The sequence below is a fragment of the Parus major genome, chromosome 24 (genome assembly GCF_001522545.3).
Source record: "Parus major isolate Abel chromosome 24, Parus_major1.1, whole genome shotgun sequence".
Classification (NCBI taxonomy): Eukaryota; Metazoa; Chordata; class Aves; order Passeriformes; family Paridae; genus Parus; species Parus major.
The window spans coordinates 4763448-4781228 of NC_031792.1; the positions used below are offsets into that span (position 1 = coordinate 4763448).

General features: G+C 51.4%; 1 protein-coding gene across 1 annotated transcript in view; it reads left to right on the forward strand.

The window, feature by feature from the left end:
• The window catches only part of ADAMTS8 (ADAM metallopeptidase with thrombospondin type 1 motif 8), a 19955-nt gene extending 2912 nt beyond the window's left edge, over positions 1-17043 (forward strand). The window contains exons 2-10 of the mRNA XM_015649588.1: positions 7-270; positions 7453-7692; positions 7917-8049; positions 8878-9045; positions 9455-9753; positions 11188-11371; positions 11678-11850; positions 11988-12163; positions 13558-17043. Of these exons, the coding sequence (XP_015505074.1) occupies positions 7-270; positions 7453-7692; positions 7917-8049; positions 8878-9045; positions 9455-9753; positions 11188-11371; positions 11678-11850; positions 11988-12163; positions 13558-14290 (2370 nt within the window). The 3' untranslated portion in view covers positions 14291-17043. The remainder of the gene's footprint in view (positions 1-6; positions 271-7452; positions 7693-7916; positions 8050-8877; positions 9046-9454; positions 9754-11187; positions 11372-11677; positions 11851-11987; positions 12164-13557) is intronic.
• Positions 17044-17781: the final 738 nt, after the last annotated feature.

The window sequence follows — 17781 nt, forward strand, 5'->3', positions numbered from 1 at the left end:
GCCCAGCGGCGCCTCAGGGCCCGGCCCCGCCTCGGGGCCCGGCAGCTCCTCGGGGCCCGGCAGTTCTCCAGCACCCAGCGGCTCCTGGGGGCCCGGCAGCTCCTCGGGGCCCGGCAGTTCTCCAGCACCCAGCAGCCCCCCAATGCCCAGCGGCCCCCCAGTGCCCAGTCGCTCCGCAGGGCCCGGCGCTTCGTGTCGCAGGCCCGTTATGTGGAGACGCTGCTGGTGGCCGACGCGTCCATGGTGCGGTTCTACGGGGAGGATGTGGAGGTAAGGGCTGGCGGTGTCTGCCGTCCCCCCTGCCCGAAGCTTTCTGTCCGTGCCTGTCCCTAGCTCATCTCTGGTCCCCGCAGCCGCTCCATCCTTCCGTCCCTCGCTGTCCCCATCCCGGCCGCCTCTCCGCCTCCTCCCACCTCCTGCGCTCCCACTGCCTCTCCATCGCCTCCATCCCTCTGTCCTCCCCACACATCCCGCTCTGTCCGGTCCCCATCCCCGCTGTCTCCTCCTCCCGAATGCGCTCCTCCAGCCCTGCTGCCTCTCCTCCCCTCTGTCCTGCCCGCTGCCGGATCCCCCCAGCCCCGGGACACCGGGGACAGCTTTGAGTGAGCGGGGAGCGGGGTGGGGGGACCTTGGTCCCCACCTTCCCTTGCTGTGTCTGGGCTGTAAAACTCCGGGTCAAAGCTGCAGTGCTGATCTGTGGGGTTCACTCAGTGTTTGGGAACCCTTTCCCAGAGCCAGCATCCCTCGCACACACGGGGCACTGTGATGTCCCGTCAGCCGGTGTCCCCAAAGCTGGGGGACAGGGCGGGTTAATGCCGTCCCTGCTGCAGGGAAAGAGCCGCGCTGCACAGCGATGGGTTTAACTCGCTCCCGGGCGGGAGCCGGGGCCAGATAGTAAATAAAACAGAGCTGAGTAATGCGCAGTCCCGCTCCTGAGCCACCTGTTAGCAGATGAGCAGATGGATAGACGGATGAACAGCCCTTTCCCTCAGCCGCCAGCTCCAGGAATTCTCACCCTCCTTAAACGCTCTCCGCGGAGACCCTGACCCGATCAGGCTTTTGGGGAGACTCCAGGAGCAGAGACCGAGGTGCCTCAGCCCATCTCCAGGGCTGTCCATGTGCCTCATTCATCAGCACCAGCTCATTTTTCACGCCTCTGACAAAGCCAGCTCCCCACCTCTACCCTGCAGGGATGGGTGGTTCAGCCCCAAATTCAGGTTTGCACCATCAGAAATGCTCTGAGGTCTTTGCAAGGGGGAAATTGTGCATTGGAGTTGCTCATTCTCGGGTTGTTTGGGATAAGAGTCCTGAAAGCTGAAGCTCAGCAGGGAACAGTCGGGAAGCTGAAACGGCAGCCTGGCTTTGCCACTTCTATCGACTTTATCCTTCCCCTAGGGGCTTCTCTGCTACTAACAAAGCAGTGTTTTAATTCCAGCCCTGCTCAGGCAAGGCTGGACCTTGGGAAATGCTAAACCTTGGGGCTCCGGCTGATTTCAGCTGCTCAGCATCACTCTGGTTTTGCCCATTGCTTGGTTTTGCCACCAAGCCAGGCTGGCAGGAATAGGTAGCAGAGGGTCAGTGAGAGAGGAGTGATGCACTTGGAGGTACCCCGAGTGCTCACAGTGCTCAAAAAAGAGTCTGAAGTGGATTAAGCAGAGTTTTTAAGCAACAGACCTATAAATGGTGGTGGGAATTACTCTCCCCATAGTGTGATGTTGGTTTTTGATTCCCCAAGGAAAAATAGTACATGGAACCTTCTGCAGCCAGATGTGCACCTGATGGTTTCAAAGCAATACCCAGGGATGTCTAAATGCTAGAAATAATATTATCCTGATAATGCCCAGCTTGAGCTGGGGAAAAAGCAACAGCCCTCTGGGTGAATCTGTGAGTGCAGGAGGGGAGGAAATGGCACCTACACATAGCCAAGGGGCTGGAACACGGGCACCCTGCCCTGGTTTGGCTGCTGCAGCCCTGGGCTGGGTGATGCTGCCTGGCTGGCTCCCATTTTACCATCATTTCCTTGGCCCCTAGAGCAATATCTTTGCATCAGCTCTCAGGGATGGGAAGGAAACCTTCAAAGATCTTGTTTTGGATGAATAGAGTAAGAGCATATTAAAATATTTGGGAGAAAACTTCCACCAGCTCTGGTGTAGCAGCTAAAAAAACAACAACTAAAAAACCACCTGCTGTGTTTCTGTGTCTTTTGTTCTCTGGAACAAGAATGCAGGGAGCAGGACAGCAATCTTGCTTCTCCCTAAATACCTTTCTTGTGGGGTGAAAAAGGCAGTGGCAAGTGCTGGTGGGATCTTAGAGAGCTGACTAGGAGAGATGCCCAGGGAGTCGAAATGTTGAGTCAGAATAAACCATATTTATATAATGACTTTTCTTCCCGTAACCACACTTTAATTACCAAATATTTATTAAAGGTCACCAGCATTGTTTGTATTCCCAGTCATTTTCTTGCATAAGTTGTAACAGCTCGAGCAGAAGAGTCACCCTAAGATGCGCTCAAGCGTTGGGAGTTATAATCAATGCCATGCTTGTGGTGGGAAAATGCTGTTAGTGATTTATTTCCAATCAATTTGAGCCTTACAGCTCAGCTGTTAACCTAATTTAAACAATAAGAGCTTATTCTACCTTCAATACTTTTATGTAAACCAGGAGGGAATGGTGAAGTGAGAGCAGAGCTAGACCTGAAATTTGGGGGTTTAATCATTGTCTGGGCTTGATGATTGCAGGGGGTGGGGTATTTGAGGGGGCAGCAGCAGCAGGACAGGGCTGGGCAGTAAATCCTGGGGGATGTGGCAGGATTCAACCTGCAGGGACTGGGAAGAGCCCTCTGATGTAGGATGGGAGCGAGGCTCCAGCTGGACACAGTTTTTGCATTTTTCTTGCAGAGGATCCCAAGTGCTTGAAAACAAAGGGACTGTGAGCACCACCCACAGAATAAAGTGGGGTTTTGAGCAGGGGGAAGTGAGGCAGGAGATGGGGCTAATCCTGCCCGTGTGCAGGAGGGCTGAGCACCTGCAGCTGGGCTGCACTTGTGAGGATGCTCTGCATGGCTTGGGAACGTTTGCCAGGACACCTAAAGCACCAGGCGGCTCCAAAACCCAGCTGCAGCATCCCCAGCCAGTTGGCAGCCAAATGGGATTCCTGTGGTGGGATTTCTCTGGTCTCTTGGGTGCAGATGAGACACATTTCCAAGCTTTCCTCCGCAAGCACGATGGCTGTGATCCCCTTTCCCTCCTCCTCTTGCAAGAGGAATCTGCTGTTCCTGACTCCTGGGGCTGGTAATGACTGAGGACCACAGCAGAATCAGATCAGTCTGGAAAAGCTGGGATTCCTTGCTGACTTCTGTGTTTTTTACAGGCAGATTGATGAGGTTTTGGGAGTGCTGTTGCAAACCCTTCCCTTTGAGACCAGACAGGAGAGCAGGGCGTGGGGCATTGCAGGGGTCCTGCTGCCAGCTCTCCCACACCCAGATGAACAGGAGGTAAATCCAAAGGCACAGTTCTCCCACACCCACATCGACTGGAGGTAAATCCAAAGCCACCCTGGAGCCCTGGGTCCCCTCATGTCCAGGTCTTAGCCTTGCTCTAGGATATTTTGCAGTGTGAGTGGGTAAATTCGCTTAATCCCTTGACAAAAGAAGCCAGCCCCTCCTAAACCACCCCAAAGGCAACTGGAGTGGGATTAAAGGAGATCTTTGCAAAGGGGGACCTGTGTGAAGCTGCCATGGACCAGCTTTTCTTCTGGGATTTGTCCTCTGAGTGTGACCCTGAGCCTGCATCCGCTTTGGGGCAGGGGGCTGGAGGAGCAGCCAGCCTCCCTAAATATTCCTCTGCCTGGGGCACTCGCCTCACGCCGGGATATTCAACAGCTGCTGCATTTCAGGGCTTTGGAATGAAATGTGCTGGCTCCCACTGAAGCAGCTCCATGCTGGCTCCCAAACTGTAGCACTCCTGCTCTGGGATGCTCTCAGGATGGGGTTTTACTCCATCTCTACCTCTGGGGAGGTGGGAACAGTCTGGATGTGCCTCAGTTTCCCCTGCCTTGAACAGGGGTAATTGCTGTTTTTGTGCCCCAGCTATCCAGCAAAGAGGGAAAGAGGAGGGGGGTGGAAATCATGTGGGAAACAGAACAGGGATGGGCAGGGAGCTGGGCAGGCAGGAGGGCAGGCTGGCACCCTCTCCCCTGGCTTGCCCCCCCATTTCCCTTGGCTGCCTCCCACATTTTTGCAAGGGAATTCTTGGCCCGGGCTTGAAACCACAGGAGGAGGCTGGCAGGGCAAGCAGCAGCCCCCGGGCACCCAAGCCAGGGGGGGAGCTCACAGATGGTGCCTTGGGGAAAAGGGACAACCTGAGATGTTTTTACCAGTTGAAAGCTGGGCAGCCCTCACATCTGACCCTGGGTTTGCTTCCTTCCATCTGCCTGTGCTCCAGAATCTCAGCATTTCTTTCTTTTTTCCCCCCTCTGCAGAAATGCTGGCTTCTAGGGGGGAAAGCAGGGGGAAAACCCAACCAAATCTGAGCAACAAGCAATCCCACAGCCCCAGGCTGGGCTGGACATTGCTCCCCACACACTGGGCAGCACATTGGAGAGAGGCAGGTTGTGCTGGGGTGTTCTGTGGGTGCTCCCTGCTGTCCTTCTGTTCTGGGTGGGTCCAGCAATATTAAATCATTCTGTGCATACCACAAGAATAGTGTCTGTGTAAGAGCACTTTCACCCATCAAAATAATAATAATAAAAATAAACACCAGCGTTCTGGGATCTTTGCAGGCTTCTGTGTGGTTCCCATGAAAGGGAATTAGTGAGAGCCTGTATCAGAAAGCTCAGTCCTTCAATGAGGGTAAAGACAACCACTTCAGTTCCCCTTACTCTGATTTGTATTTCTTTTTCCTGTCCTTCTGTTTGCTGCTGGAGGGCTCCTGTCAGGCAGTGCCTGGCTCAGGGCAGGGCTCTCCCAGACACAGGGATGCTGTGGCAGGAGGGGTCTCAGGGAGCTGCTGTAATGCAGGTGTGGCAGACAAAAGTCATCCCTCCTCAGTTTTAGGGGGAATTGGGTGGAATTTGATACTGAGAGCAGAGGGAGCCCAGGATTGCTGCTGGGGGAAGAGGGGCAGGAGGTTTGTGGGGCATGACCCTCCATAGTGCCTTCACATAAATGCAATGCATGAATGAGAAGGGGTGCTCCAGGACCCTCTCTGGTTCACACTGGTATCCTCTCCCCCCAGAGCAGGTAAGAGGCTGATTTTTCACTTAGCAGACATCCTGCCAGATCTCCCAGGATGCTGGTTGGAAGTGGCAGGGAAGCCCCTTGTGCTGCAGTGCCTGGCAAGAAGGCAGAAAAAACAGTGTGTTTGCAGCCCTGGGCTGCTCAAACCCATCCCAAAACACTGCCCTGCACATGATCCCAATCCCCACATCCTCAGTGCTGGAAGGAAGCCCTGGAGAAGGCAGCATTCCCTCCTGGGCGGATGGTCCAGCCAAAGCTGGTTTGCAAAGACAAGAGAGGATGGGACCAGCAGGATTCAGCTCATCCCCAGGCAGTTGTTGGCCAGAAGTGCTCAGCTGGCCTCTTCTGAGCCCTGAGGATCCATGATTTCCTTTTGGCCATGGTTTCAAGCCCTTGGCTAAGCCAAGGCAGTGCAGGTGGATTGCTGCTCTCCCCAGAGCAGTCAGGGTCCATCTGAAACCCAACCCACTCCTGCACGGGCCAGGGATGGGTATAAATAGACACCAGATGGTGGAACAAGTGAATTTGACCTTTTAATCCTCACTAAATAGCTGTTTGTTCGGTTTGCTTTCCATCTTCCCCTTCCAGACACAGGGAAGGTGGACAGATGTTTTCCAAGTCCCTCTGTTCCTACTGCTCAAAGAGGTTTTTGGCTGGAGGTACCCCTGAGGATGTGAGGGTTGGTGTCCTGGGGGATTTGTGGTATGGACTGAGATCTCCCAGGTCAAACCTACTGTTATGGCCAGAAACCTCTAATGGCTTAGAAAAGGATGAAGATTTATTCCCTTGGAAATGAACGATGATCCCATGATGAGCAGCTCCAGCACAGAGCATCCTTCTAGATCTTCAGGGGTGTAATTTTAGGAAGGCTTTATGATATTTTTAGCAAGGTTCCCAGTGGACTTTCCCCACAGGGTGAACAATTCCCCCAAGTTTCATGGAGCAACCGCTTGTGGGGATCTCTCTTCAATTTGTTGCCTCTGCAGTGACTTCTCCATGACATGATTGCATGCTCTGGGCTGGATGTGAGTCATGGCATGGAGATCTGGCCAGTCTAAATAAACCAGTCTATTCCCTGCTCCCATCAGCCTTGCTGGGGCCTGCCCTTGGATAATGAGCCGGGGAGGACTTGGGATATGTCTTGTTGAAACAAAACATCTGTTTACGTGGAGCTGCCAGTGACGGGATAAAATGTGGCAGAATAATTTAAAATAGCCACAAGTGCGCTGGGCAAGCAGCTCTTGGTGCAGTAAATATGCTGTATCTCTCTCAACATCTCCCTCATTTGCTAAGAAAACAGCATTTTGTGTCTCAGAAAATGGCACTGTCCTGGCAGGACCGTGATGGATGAGCACACAGAGTCAGCTTTGCTCAGGAAATGGATTTTGGGTGAAACTTGGCTATCAGAGAGGGCTCCCATCGAGTCCTTCCAGTTTAATTAGGCTCTGAATTGAGACTGCAGGGTGTAATTTGTCTGGGGAGGAGAGAAGCCACTTTCTCTTTCCCAATACTATATTGTGTAATAGCTGCATTTTTTTCTCCTGACTCTGGGCCGTGAGCGATGCCAACAGAGGAGGAATTTTGATGCTCTGATAAGATGTTTACATCAGCCTAAACATCGCTGGCGCTGTTGACATATTAAGTAATCCTGGTCATCACCAAGCAGGGGATGCTGCTGGGCAAAGTCTTGGCTGTCAAAGTGTTTTAGTCCCTGTTTGTTGCCAAGGAGGTCGGGTTCAAACCCTGTGACCCGCACAGACAGAACTTTTACTGGGATGTGCGTGAGTTGGTTCCTGCCCTGGGGCAGCAAGGGCAGGGTTAATGCTTTGGGAATATGCAGAGAACTCTCCAGAAGCTGAGGTTTTTCCCAAGGAATTTCTTCCAGAAGGATTTCTAGGTTCAAAGGGTTCGTGAGAGAGGAGACACGGCGTTTGGAGAATGCCATTTATTTGGTGCATTTGCCGGGAAATGAAAATGGCAAATCTAAACTACTACATAATAGTGTTTTCTACCTGGTTTTTGAACTGAAGCTGTGAGATGGAGAAGGGGATGCAGGTGTAAAATCACATACAGGGAAGGCAGCACTGAGTCCTTCAGCCCATGGTCGGGATGTGATGTCCTTCATAAATGAAGCTGATTCTTTCTCTTCAAACAAAACAATTGCCCCGTAGCAAAGGTTTGACCCAGGCTCTGCCTGCCCATCTCTTCCCCTACAGAACCATGTCCTGACCCTGATGTCCATGGCAGCTCACATCTACAAGCATCCCAGCCTGAGGAACTCCATCAACCTGGTGGTGGTGAAGGTGCTGGTGGTGGAGGAGGCAGCGGCAGGGCCGGAGGTGTCGGATAACGGCGGGCTCACCCTGCGCAACTTCTGCAGCTGGCAGCAAAGGTTCAACCCCCCGAGTGACCGGCACCCCGAGCACTACGACACTGCCATCCTCCTCACCAGACAGGTCAGCACCCCTCGGGAATGCTCTGCTGCAGAGAGGAAAGGGGTCAAGGAGGGGAGAAGGGGGTTGATCACAGAGGTCGATGCCCCACCCTGCAAAGAATGGAGCTTGCAGTTGTGGGGGGTTTTGTCTGGGGTGCAGGCCACCAGTGGGTCACTCACAGAGATGTTGGGGCTGAATGTGGGGCCCTCTCCCCCTGCTGACCACTCCCCTCCCTGGCCAAACAGGATTTCTGCGGACACCAAAGCTGCGACACGCTGGGAGTGGCAGATATCGGCACCATGTGCGACCGCAACAAGAGCTGCTCCGTGATCGAGGACGAGGGCCTGCAGGCAGCCTACACCCTGGCTCATGAACTGGGTAACACGTCCCTTCCCAAGGGGAAGCCTGCTTCTTCCAGTCCTGCTGCTGGGAGGGCTTGTGGCACAGCCCAGCACCAGCATCCCCTGCCGGGGGACCACTCACTGAGCCTTGGGGAGCTTCTGGCACTGACAAAAGCTGGTTTGCACCAGCAGAAACACTAAGAAGTGTCCAAATCAGTGTAAATTGATGCATTTGCACCAGTTCAGGAAGCCTTTCATCACTGCAAGGGTTGTTGAGCATTGGAAGGGGCTGCCCGGTGAGGTGGTGGAATCCCCATCCCTGGCATTGTTCAAGGAACACCTGGATATGGCACTCAGTGCTCTGGGCTGGGTGAAAAGGTGGGGATCAGTCACAGGTTGAACTGGAGGATCTTGGAGGTCTTTTCCAACCTTAGTGATTCTGTGATGAGCTCAGGCATGGGATCAAGCACATCTCTGCCTTGGTTTGCCATTCCTGACTAATTTTTGCGCAGAGAAGCTGTGGCTGCCACATCCCTGGGAACATTCAAGGCCAGGCTGAACAGGGCATGGAGCAACCTGGTCTAGTGGAATGCCTGTCCATGGCAGAGGGTGGAGGGAGATGAGCTTTAAATCTCTTCCATCCCAAGCCATTCTGGCTTTCTACAAATTTGCTCTGCTTTGCCCTGCACACAGCAGGCTGTACCACTGAGGCAGAGCAAGCAGTGTTCTATGCCTCCTGATTTATGGCAGCAAACAGCTTTGGCAGAAATAGGAGCTGCTTGGTGCCTTACAGATGGTCCCACACAGCATGAGGAGCAGGAGCTGGGCTGGGGAGCTCAGCTGTGCTGTGTTCTCTGCTCCCCAGGCCATGTGCTCAGCATGCCCCACGATGACTCCAAGAACTGCGAGCGGCTCTTTGGGCCCCTTGGCGAGCACCACGTGATGGCCCCTCTCTTCATCCATTTGAACAAGACCCAGCCCTGGTCTCCTTGCAGTGCCATGTACCTCACTGAGTTCCTGGATGGAGGGCACGGTAAGGCTGGAGTCAGCTGCATCATCACTCAAAACAACCATGAATTTTATCCCTGCAGATAAGTGGTTTTTTTAGGGTTCAAGTGGCTTTGCTGCTGTAGGTCTGAGCAGGAAGGATTAGAATGGATTTTAAAGATTGCTCCTGATAAATTGGGTTGGTCTGGGGAAGTGGTAGGGGGGTTGCATTTTTCTAGGTGGAAATTTCCCAAGGTCTAGGAGGAGGTGATGGCTCTTTGAAATGTCCATTTGCCATGATCACTCAGGCTCTTTGCCATGCCTGGAGGGGCAGGCGGGGTGAAGGGGGAGTCAAAGCAGACCATGGACAAGGTGTGGGGTGCCCTGCTTGGTGCAATCAGTGCTACCAAGCCCTGAAAACTCCATCTCCAGCCTAACTCCTGAACCTTGCCCAGGTGATTGCCTGCTGGATGCCCCGGCCGAGCCCGTGTCCCTGCCTGCCGAGCTGCCCGGCCGCACAGCCCTGTACAGCCTGGACCAGCAGTGCCAGCAGATCTTTGGCAAGGACTTCCAGCACTGCCCCAACACCACGGAGGAGGACATCTGTGCACAGCTGTGGTGCAGGATGGGCAGTGGGGAGCCCCTCTGCCACACCAAGAATGGCAGCTTGCCATGGGCTGATGGAACCCCCTGCAAAGGCGAGGGGCTGTGCTGGGATGGGCGCTGTGTGCAGCAGGATGCCCTGAAACCCCAGGTAAGGGGACACTGGGGAATGCTGGTGTGGTGGCACCCACCAAAGCCTCCCTCTCACTCTCCTCCACAGCTGCACAGGGAAGGGAAAAATAGAAGGTTCATTATTTGATATAAGGACTTTGAGAAATTACTCACCAGTCACCATCGTGGGCAAAACAGGCTCAAGTTAAAGATGTTAATTGAATTTATAACAAAATCAGGATAATGAGAAGTAAAATAAAACCTTAAAAACACTTTCCCCCCACACCTCCCTCCTTCCCAGTTCTCCCTTCTCTCTCCAGTGGGACAGGGAGACAAGGAATGGGGTTATGGTCAGTTCACAGGCTGTTCTTGCTGCTGCTCAGGGAGAGGAGTCAGAGTCCTTCCCATGAACATAATCTCCACAATATGGGTCACTCTTCCACTGGGGCAGTCCTTCGAGGACAGGCTGCTCCAAGGTGGGTCTTCCACAGGGTCCCAAGTCCTTCCAGCAGACCTGCTCCAGCTTGGGTTCCTCCTCTCTCCACAGGTCCTGCCAGGATCTGGCACCAGTTCAGGTTTCCCACGGGGTCACAGCCTCTCTCAGGCATCCACCAGCTCTGTCCTGGCTTCCTCCAGGGGCTGCAGGTGCATCTCTGCACCCCCACGGGCTGCAGGAGCAAAGCTGCCTCACCATGACCTTCCCCACAGAATTTTGGGGGAATCTCAGCTCCAGTACCTGGAGGAATCCTTGCCTTTCCTCCTGCACTGCCCTGGGTGTCTGCAGAGCTGTTCCTCTTACATTCTCACTTCTTTCTTCTCTGCACCCAATTACATCTGCCTAATAACTTTATTTCTTCTTACACACATTATCCCCAAAATCAACACCATCCCTGCTGGGCTCAGCCTTGGCCAGTGGTGTGTCCATCCTGGAGCTGGTGTTGGCTCTGCTGGACACGGGGGGAGCTTCTGGAAGCTCCCTGTACCACCCCTACCCCCACAAACCCAATAAAGCTGGGCTGGGCTTGACCCTTTGGGATTCCCAAATCTCTGACCCCACCCCTGCCTCCTCCTTGACTGGTTTTGGATTGGGCTGGTTTATTTCTGGGTATCTCTCCTTTGTAACTGGCAAGTCCAGCTCACAGACAAAAGTCTGCTATGAGCCGTGGGTTGGTCTGAAGCAAAACAAGCATTGTAGATCTGCAATTAAATCACGACTTTTTGCCCTGCTGGGGAAATTAGCAGCGATTTCAGAGTCAGTCAGCAAAGTTCTCAAAGCCCAGCTTAACTTTAAGCATGTGAACAGACTGGTGGAAGTCAGAATTAACTTTGTGTGAAGTGTGTGCCAAAGCGCTTTTCTGGATCAGGGCTGGGGGAGGTTTTAGCGTTGCTCCAGCCCTGAGCTCACCCTGGGAGGGAGCAGCTGGGGATGGACAGGCTCAGAGATGGACTCAGCAGCTTCTCCTGCCTCTTGCAGCCAGCGGTGGACGGCGGTTGGGGCCCGTGGAGCGCGTGGGGCTCCTGTTCCCGGAGCTGCGGCGGAGGCATCCAGTTCTCGCACCGCCACTGCGACAGCCCCAAGCCCCGGCACGGCGGCAGCTACTGCGAGGGCCAGAGAACCAAGTACCAGTCCTGCCACACCCAGGAGTGCCCGCAGGATGGTGAGGATGGCAATTCCCAAATGCCCGCTCAGCTCCTGCTTCTGCTTCTCCAGCACAGGGACTGCTCTGCTCTCCCTTGGATATTCATATCTGGGGGGAGCAGCAGCTTCCTGCTGGGGGCTGTGACCTTCTGTGGCCGATGGAAGGAGACTGGGATCCCTCCTTCATGATGTTCCTCCTCTGCTTGCACACTCACCACGTGCTCTCACTATCCTTAGCTCACTCCCACGTTTCTGTGATGGCCAAGGACAGCAGCTCCTGCCAGCTTTCCATGGATTTTGGGCCATGTTTCACCTTTCCTTTCAGGGAAAAGCTTTCGGGAACAGCAGTGTGAGAAGTACAACAGCTACAACTTCACTGACGTGGAAGGGAATCACTTGGAGTGGGTTCCTAAGTATGCAGGAGTGTCCCCCCGGGACAGATGCAAACTCTTCTGCCGAGCCCGAGGGAGGAGCGAATTCAAAGTCTTTGAGGCCAAAGTAAGATTCCTGGTGATGGGAATCACCAAAGATTCCTGGTGATGGGAATCACCCAAGATTCCTGGTGATGGGAATCCCTCCTGTTTACCCCATGCCAGAACTCCTCCCCAGTTACTCCTCTGCATCCCCCTTTCCAGGTGATCGATGGGACGCTGTGTGGCCCAGAGACCCTCTCCATCTGTGTCCACGGGCAGTGCATCAAGGCTGGCTGTGATCACATCATTGGGTCCTCCAAGAAGCTGGACAAGTGTGGGGTGTGCGGGGGCAATGGCTCCACTTGCAGGAAAATATCCGGCTCGCTCAACAGATCCAAGTGAGGCGCCAGGGAGGAGCTTCTGCAGGGATGGGCTGTGGGAGAACCACCAGCATCCTCTCTCATTCCCCTTTTTCTGTCACTGAAGTTGTAGGCTAGGAATATGTTAGGATCCAGCCAGCATCCTCAGCTGGCTGGCATTGCAAGGGCCTGGGCTCCTCCCCAGACTCCGGGGCTTAGGTTCAGTTTATTTCAGAGCAGAATTCTACAAGCCAAGTAGAGCATATTTCCTAAAAAAATAACTGATGTGACGGGCTTGGTACACCACTGCAAATAAATCTGCTGGCCCAATGAGTTTACCAAACACATTTCACACCAGTGCAGTGAGTTGGACACATATTTAAGGGCTGATGTGTGATTTAAATGTTCAATAACTTTTCCCTGGGCTTGGGGGTGAATTTGAATACTGGGATAAGGGCACTGAGGCAGCCACTTCTCTCACCCAACATCTCTGTGGCTTTGCCAAAGAGCAGAATTTAAGGCTTTTATTGGAAAACCATAACAAAAGCCCAACCATCCAGTTCCATGCAGCGAGGTGACTCACACAGTCAAATTAGATTTCCTAAATGATTTCCTTCCAGGGAACAGCTGAAACGGGGCTTCCACTCTCCTACGAGTTGTTTGTGGTTGACTAAAGGGAGATTAGCACAGGAGCTACAGCCAAGAAGAGATCCCATTAAGATCAGGGTGAGGGAGGCCAGGGTGACGGAGAGCAGAGTTTGACTCAAAGGCTTTTTTCCAAAATACTCTGAACCTAATTACTGACCGCAGCATCCACCATGGGGATCCATGGAAAATGATCCTGTGCTGGTCCCACAGTGTGAGTCACAGTGCTGAGGGCTCAGTGAAACCTCCTGTGTGCTGTCCCGGGAGCCGTGGTGCTCCAGGGATGGGCCTTGGCTGGCTCTGCAGGAAAATGTTTCCCTGGCATGGGAATGTCCTCTGTATCTGCCAATGGGATTAATTCTGCATTGTGGCGGCTGCAAAACCCTTCAAAAAGTGAGTTTTTCTACATCTATATCTGTATCAGTACCTACATCTATATGATCTCTATATTATCTCTGTCAATAGGTGATGTCACCCTTCAGCATCACTGGTGACAGGCTTTCAATCCCAAACACTTCACCATTTCCAAGCATAGGAAGTGAGGGGAATTTCCCACCCAGGCTGGTGATCACAGGGCTGTTCATTTGATTGCATCGCTCATTTTCATGTGTAATTCACAGAGAAGTCTTCCAGCTGGGCTCACATCTAGAACATCTGCAATATCTCTAGCTCTCGAGTGCTCGGGGTTAGAGGGATGGCTCCAGAGCCAGGATCCTCAGTGCTGTTCCTTACATGACTCTGCTCTCAGTAAGCCTTGAAGAATAACCGTGTCCCTTTGTCCCGTGCAGATACGGCTACAACGACATCGTCACCATCCCCGCCGGGGCCACCAACATCGACATCAAACAGCGCAGCCACCGAGGGGTCCGGCATGACGGGAATTACCTGGCCCTGAAGACTCTTGAGGGCAAGTACCTGCTGAATGGAGACTTTGCCATCTCAGCCATGGAGCAGGACATCCTCATTAAGGGCACCATCCTGAAATACAGCGGCTCCATGACGACTCTGGAGAGGCTGCAGAGCTTCCGGCAGCTCCCAGAGCCCCTGACCGTGCAGCTGCTGACGATTGCCAGCGAGGTCTTCCCACCAAAAGTCAAGTACACCTTCTTCATCCCCAAGGACGTTCCTTTCAGCAAGCAGAAGGGCAAAGAGAAGAAGTCGGTGAACGTCATCCGACCGATGCTGACCTCGCAGTGGGTCCTGGGTGACTGGTCCGAGTGCTCCAAGACGTGCGGCTCCGGCTGGCAGCGGCGGACGGTGGATTGCCGGGATGTGGAGGGTCAAACCTCCTCTGCCTGCAACAGATCCCTCAAGCCTGAGGACATCAAGCCCTGTGGAGACATGCCCTGCCCTCTCTGGCGCCTGGGTCCCTGGTCTCCCTGCTCCCAAACGTGCGGCGAGGGCGTGCGGACGCGCAACGCCTCCTGCATCGATTACGCCGGGAAAATCACCGCCCCGGAGAAATGCAGCTCGCCAGAGCCACCACCGGCCACCACGGCCTGCGTGCTGCGCCAGTGCTGAGCCACGCTGCGCTGCTGCAGCCAAGGGTGTCACTGGGGCAGGACACAAGGGTGCCGTGGGCTCGCTCGCCAGACCAATGACCACTCTCCAGTGATTCATCCCCACCGCATCGATGTCTACCTCAGAGGGGAGAATAACAGCAGCAAAACAGGGAGGAATCACTTCTTTTCCTTTCTTTCTTCCTTTTCTTTCTGGCTGGCTGCTCGTAGGCAAGTTGTAACTTAAAGGGAAAAATAAGCATATCTGTAGGGTGTTTCCCAAGAGCTGTGGTTGAATGTGGTTGCAGATTGATTTTGAAAGGTTTGCTGGGGTTTGGCACTGAGGAAAATGTGGAGCCTGGTTTGGCCATCGCCTTGTCCCAGCTGCAGGTCAAGGGGGTCCAGGGTGGGTGTCTTTGCTGATAAAACTGGGATGTCTTCACAAAAGGCATGGAATGGTTTGCCATTCCCTCCCTGCAGCAGCGTGGGTGTCCTTGAGCATGAGGAGTGTTTTATCAGCTGTGGGTCTCACTTGGGAGATAATTTCTCATGTGAAGGAATAAGCTGAGAGCCAGATCCTAGCATGAATCGGGCAGGAAGACAGGTGAGAGATGCTTTCTGCTGGATTTATAATCTATGAGGTGACAAACCTGTCTCCAGACACCCCCAGCATGTGCGGTTATTCCTGGAGCTGCTACCCCACACCTCTGTTTCCCCAGCTATAAAACCAAGGCTTAGTTACACCTGTCTTACAGGTGCAACTCACATCCACTGTGAGGATTAATTAATTCCTAATTCTGCAGTGCTCTGACTGTGAAATGCCTATTGCAATGCCCTCTGGAGCAGGTGATCTGGTGTGCCAGTGTTTCCTTTCCCATCCTTGGCTTTCAGTCCCGTGGGACAACAAGCTCTGCTGTAGTTTTGGAGATAATTCACTAACCTGCTTTGCAGCAGGGATGAGCCCAGGATCTGTAGATCATGCCAGAGGTGACCAGTGATGCTCTTCACCTCTGCTTTCCTGGGATGTGTGAAAACTCTCAGATCCGCTGCCAGCTCCAGCCTTACTTGAGCAGTTCTGTCCAAAACCAAGGCTGGCAAGGCTGGAGCTGCTCTTTCCCAGTGGGAAGCAGCCACATCCTCTCCCCAGCTGCTGCCTGGCCCCAGCACAGATGGCTCTTCAGACCCTGAACTTTGCCCTTTCCGAAGCAATCGCTGGCCGTGTGCTGGCAGCAGCCAGTGCCTGGGGAGCAGGGATGGAATTTGGAAAGATTTTGCTATTGCTGGATGAGCAATTCAGTATCTCCAGGCTCCTCTCATACCCTGCTTTGGCTTCCTTTTTGGCAGCAAAATGTTGAATTTCCAGTGGGATCTGCCTTTTTCTCATAGGAAGGGGAGGAGTGCTGGAATTTTTGATGGTTCAGATTTCCCATTCACATTTATGGAGCGAATCCTTTTCCTTGTCCCTTTTGCCCAAGCAAGCCAAGCTCATGTGAGACCCTTTCCTGGCTGCCCAGACAGGTTTGGAATGGGATTGGTGGGATGAGCTGCTCCACTGAAGACAAACACCTCACTATTTACCTGAAAACATGAAATATTCCTGTTTTATCTCCCACACATGATTTTTATCAAAACCACAGGAGCTACAGCCCAGGACTGAGGGTACTGAGGGCTTGGCTCCTTTATTTTTTTTTAGGAAAGGAAAAAAACTGAAGGCCAGCTGCAGAGTTTGGATGCAGAACTGTTTGGGCTGTGGTACAGACCTACCTTTGGGCAATGTTCTACATCTGCTAATTAATCTCCAGGAATTTAAGTTCTAACAAATAGCTGGATGCTAAAGTCATGTAGCCTTGCAGGGTTATTTTCTTTTTCCCCTCTGAGTCTGCAAGGGTTTTAACTCAAAGCCAGCATGTGTTTCCTCTCCAGTGTCACCACCAGCATTTAGGATGGGTCAGGAACATCAGTCTGAGACAGAGCCAAGGAAAACGTCTGTATTTATCACACAGGAGTCGTGCACGCCAAGGGGCTTTTCCAGTTTTTTTATAATCACTGTGCAGCTGCTTCGCTGGAGATTCCCAGATGTAAAAACTCCTTGTTGAGGGCAAATCCTGCTGCTTTTCCAGCGAGGAGGAGGTGGGAATCCCCCTGGGAGGGGGGGACTGGAGGCAGTGATGTTCTCTTGAGGTGTGGGTGATGCTAAGTGGAATTCCTGCCCCAGGCTTCTGTAAAAACAAGTAGCCTTTATGCTGATTTAAGTCAAAGAGGTTTTATATATTAGGCTATATATATGTGTATATATATATATATATATATAAATATATATATATTTCCCTTCAGTGAAGGATTGTAGCAATGTACTGAGCCTCTTGTGTTAGGTATTTATTACAAATTTCTGTTTGGTTTTGTACAGTAGCTGTCTGGAAAGGAGAGAAAAAATAAAAAAAGAAGGAAAAAAGAGATTAAAAAAACTGTGTTTTAACATGCTGCTCCTACATCCCCTCTCTGAAAGCTGCAGGGAGCTTGGAGAAGGGATGTCTTTGCTCATTGTTCATCCACTCTGGTATCTGACTGGTGTTTCCCTCCTCCCTGGAGTTCCAAACAAGCTGTGCAAGCATAACAAACCCAACCAAAATTAAGCTTTGGAATTCATCTTAAGGAGAGAGGGGGAAATGCAGTTTTCTGATTTTTAGCCTCTTGTTTGTATTTGTTTTTAATTTTGAAAACAGTCTGTTTGTGGCTCTGCCTTTACCCCTTCAATAAAGGATTTCCTGCCTTTTATCTCTTTGCATTGGTCTTTATTTGCACTTTTCTCGGGACTATTCTTATCTCCACCCCAGAGGGATTTTAAATCTCTGTTTTCCGTATCTTATTGATAATAAATGGTTCATTCAGTTTTAAGATGCTGAACCAAAATATTTCATGAGAGAACAGACAAAATCCATGGAGCCAGAATTATTCTGCAGAAGTTTTGAAGCAACTCTGTTTTGCAGATGCCTTCTGAGCACCTCCCTCTTTTCTATACCTATACAGTATATATCTATATTATACATTTATATTGTTATAGAATTATATGGTTCTATGATAATATAGAACCATTTCATATCAACCATGCATCATTTATATTATATATGAACCATATCATATAAATCATATATCATAAATTACATATGAACCATTATAGAACCATATATTGTGTGTATTATGTATAGATCATATATATTATGTTTATATTATATATAAATTATATAAATTATAATTTCTATATAATATTTATTATATGTGCATAATATACATATACATATATCACAGAACTCTAATTGTATTATATATATACTATATATAGATATAGATATCTATATATACTTAATCTATTAGATATATACATGTTCTATTATCATAGAATCCTATTACTTCATTATTATACTATATTATATTATATTATATTATATTATATTATATTATATTATATTATATTATATTATATTATATTATATTATATTATATTATATTATATTA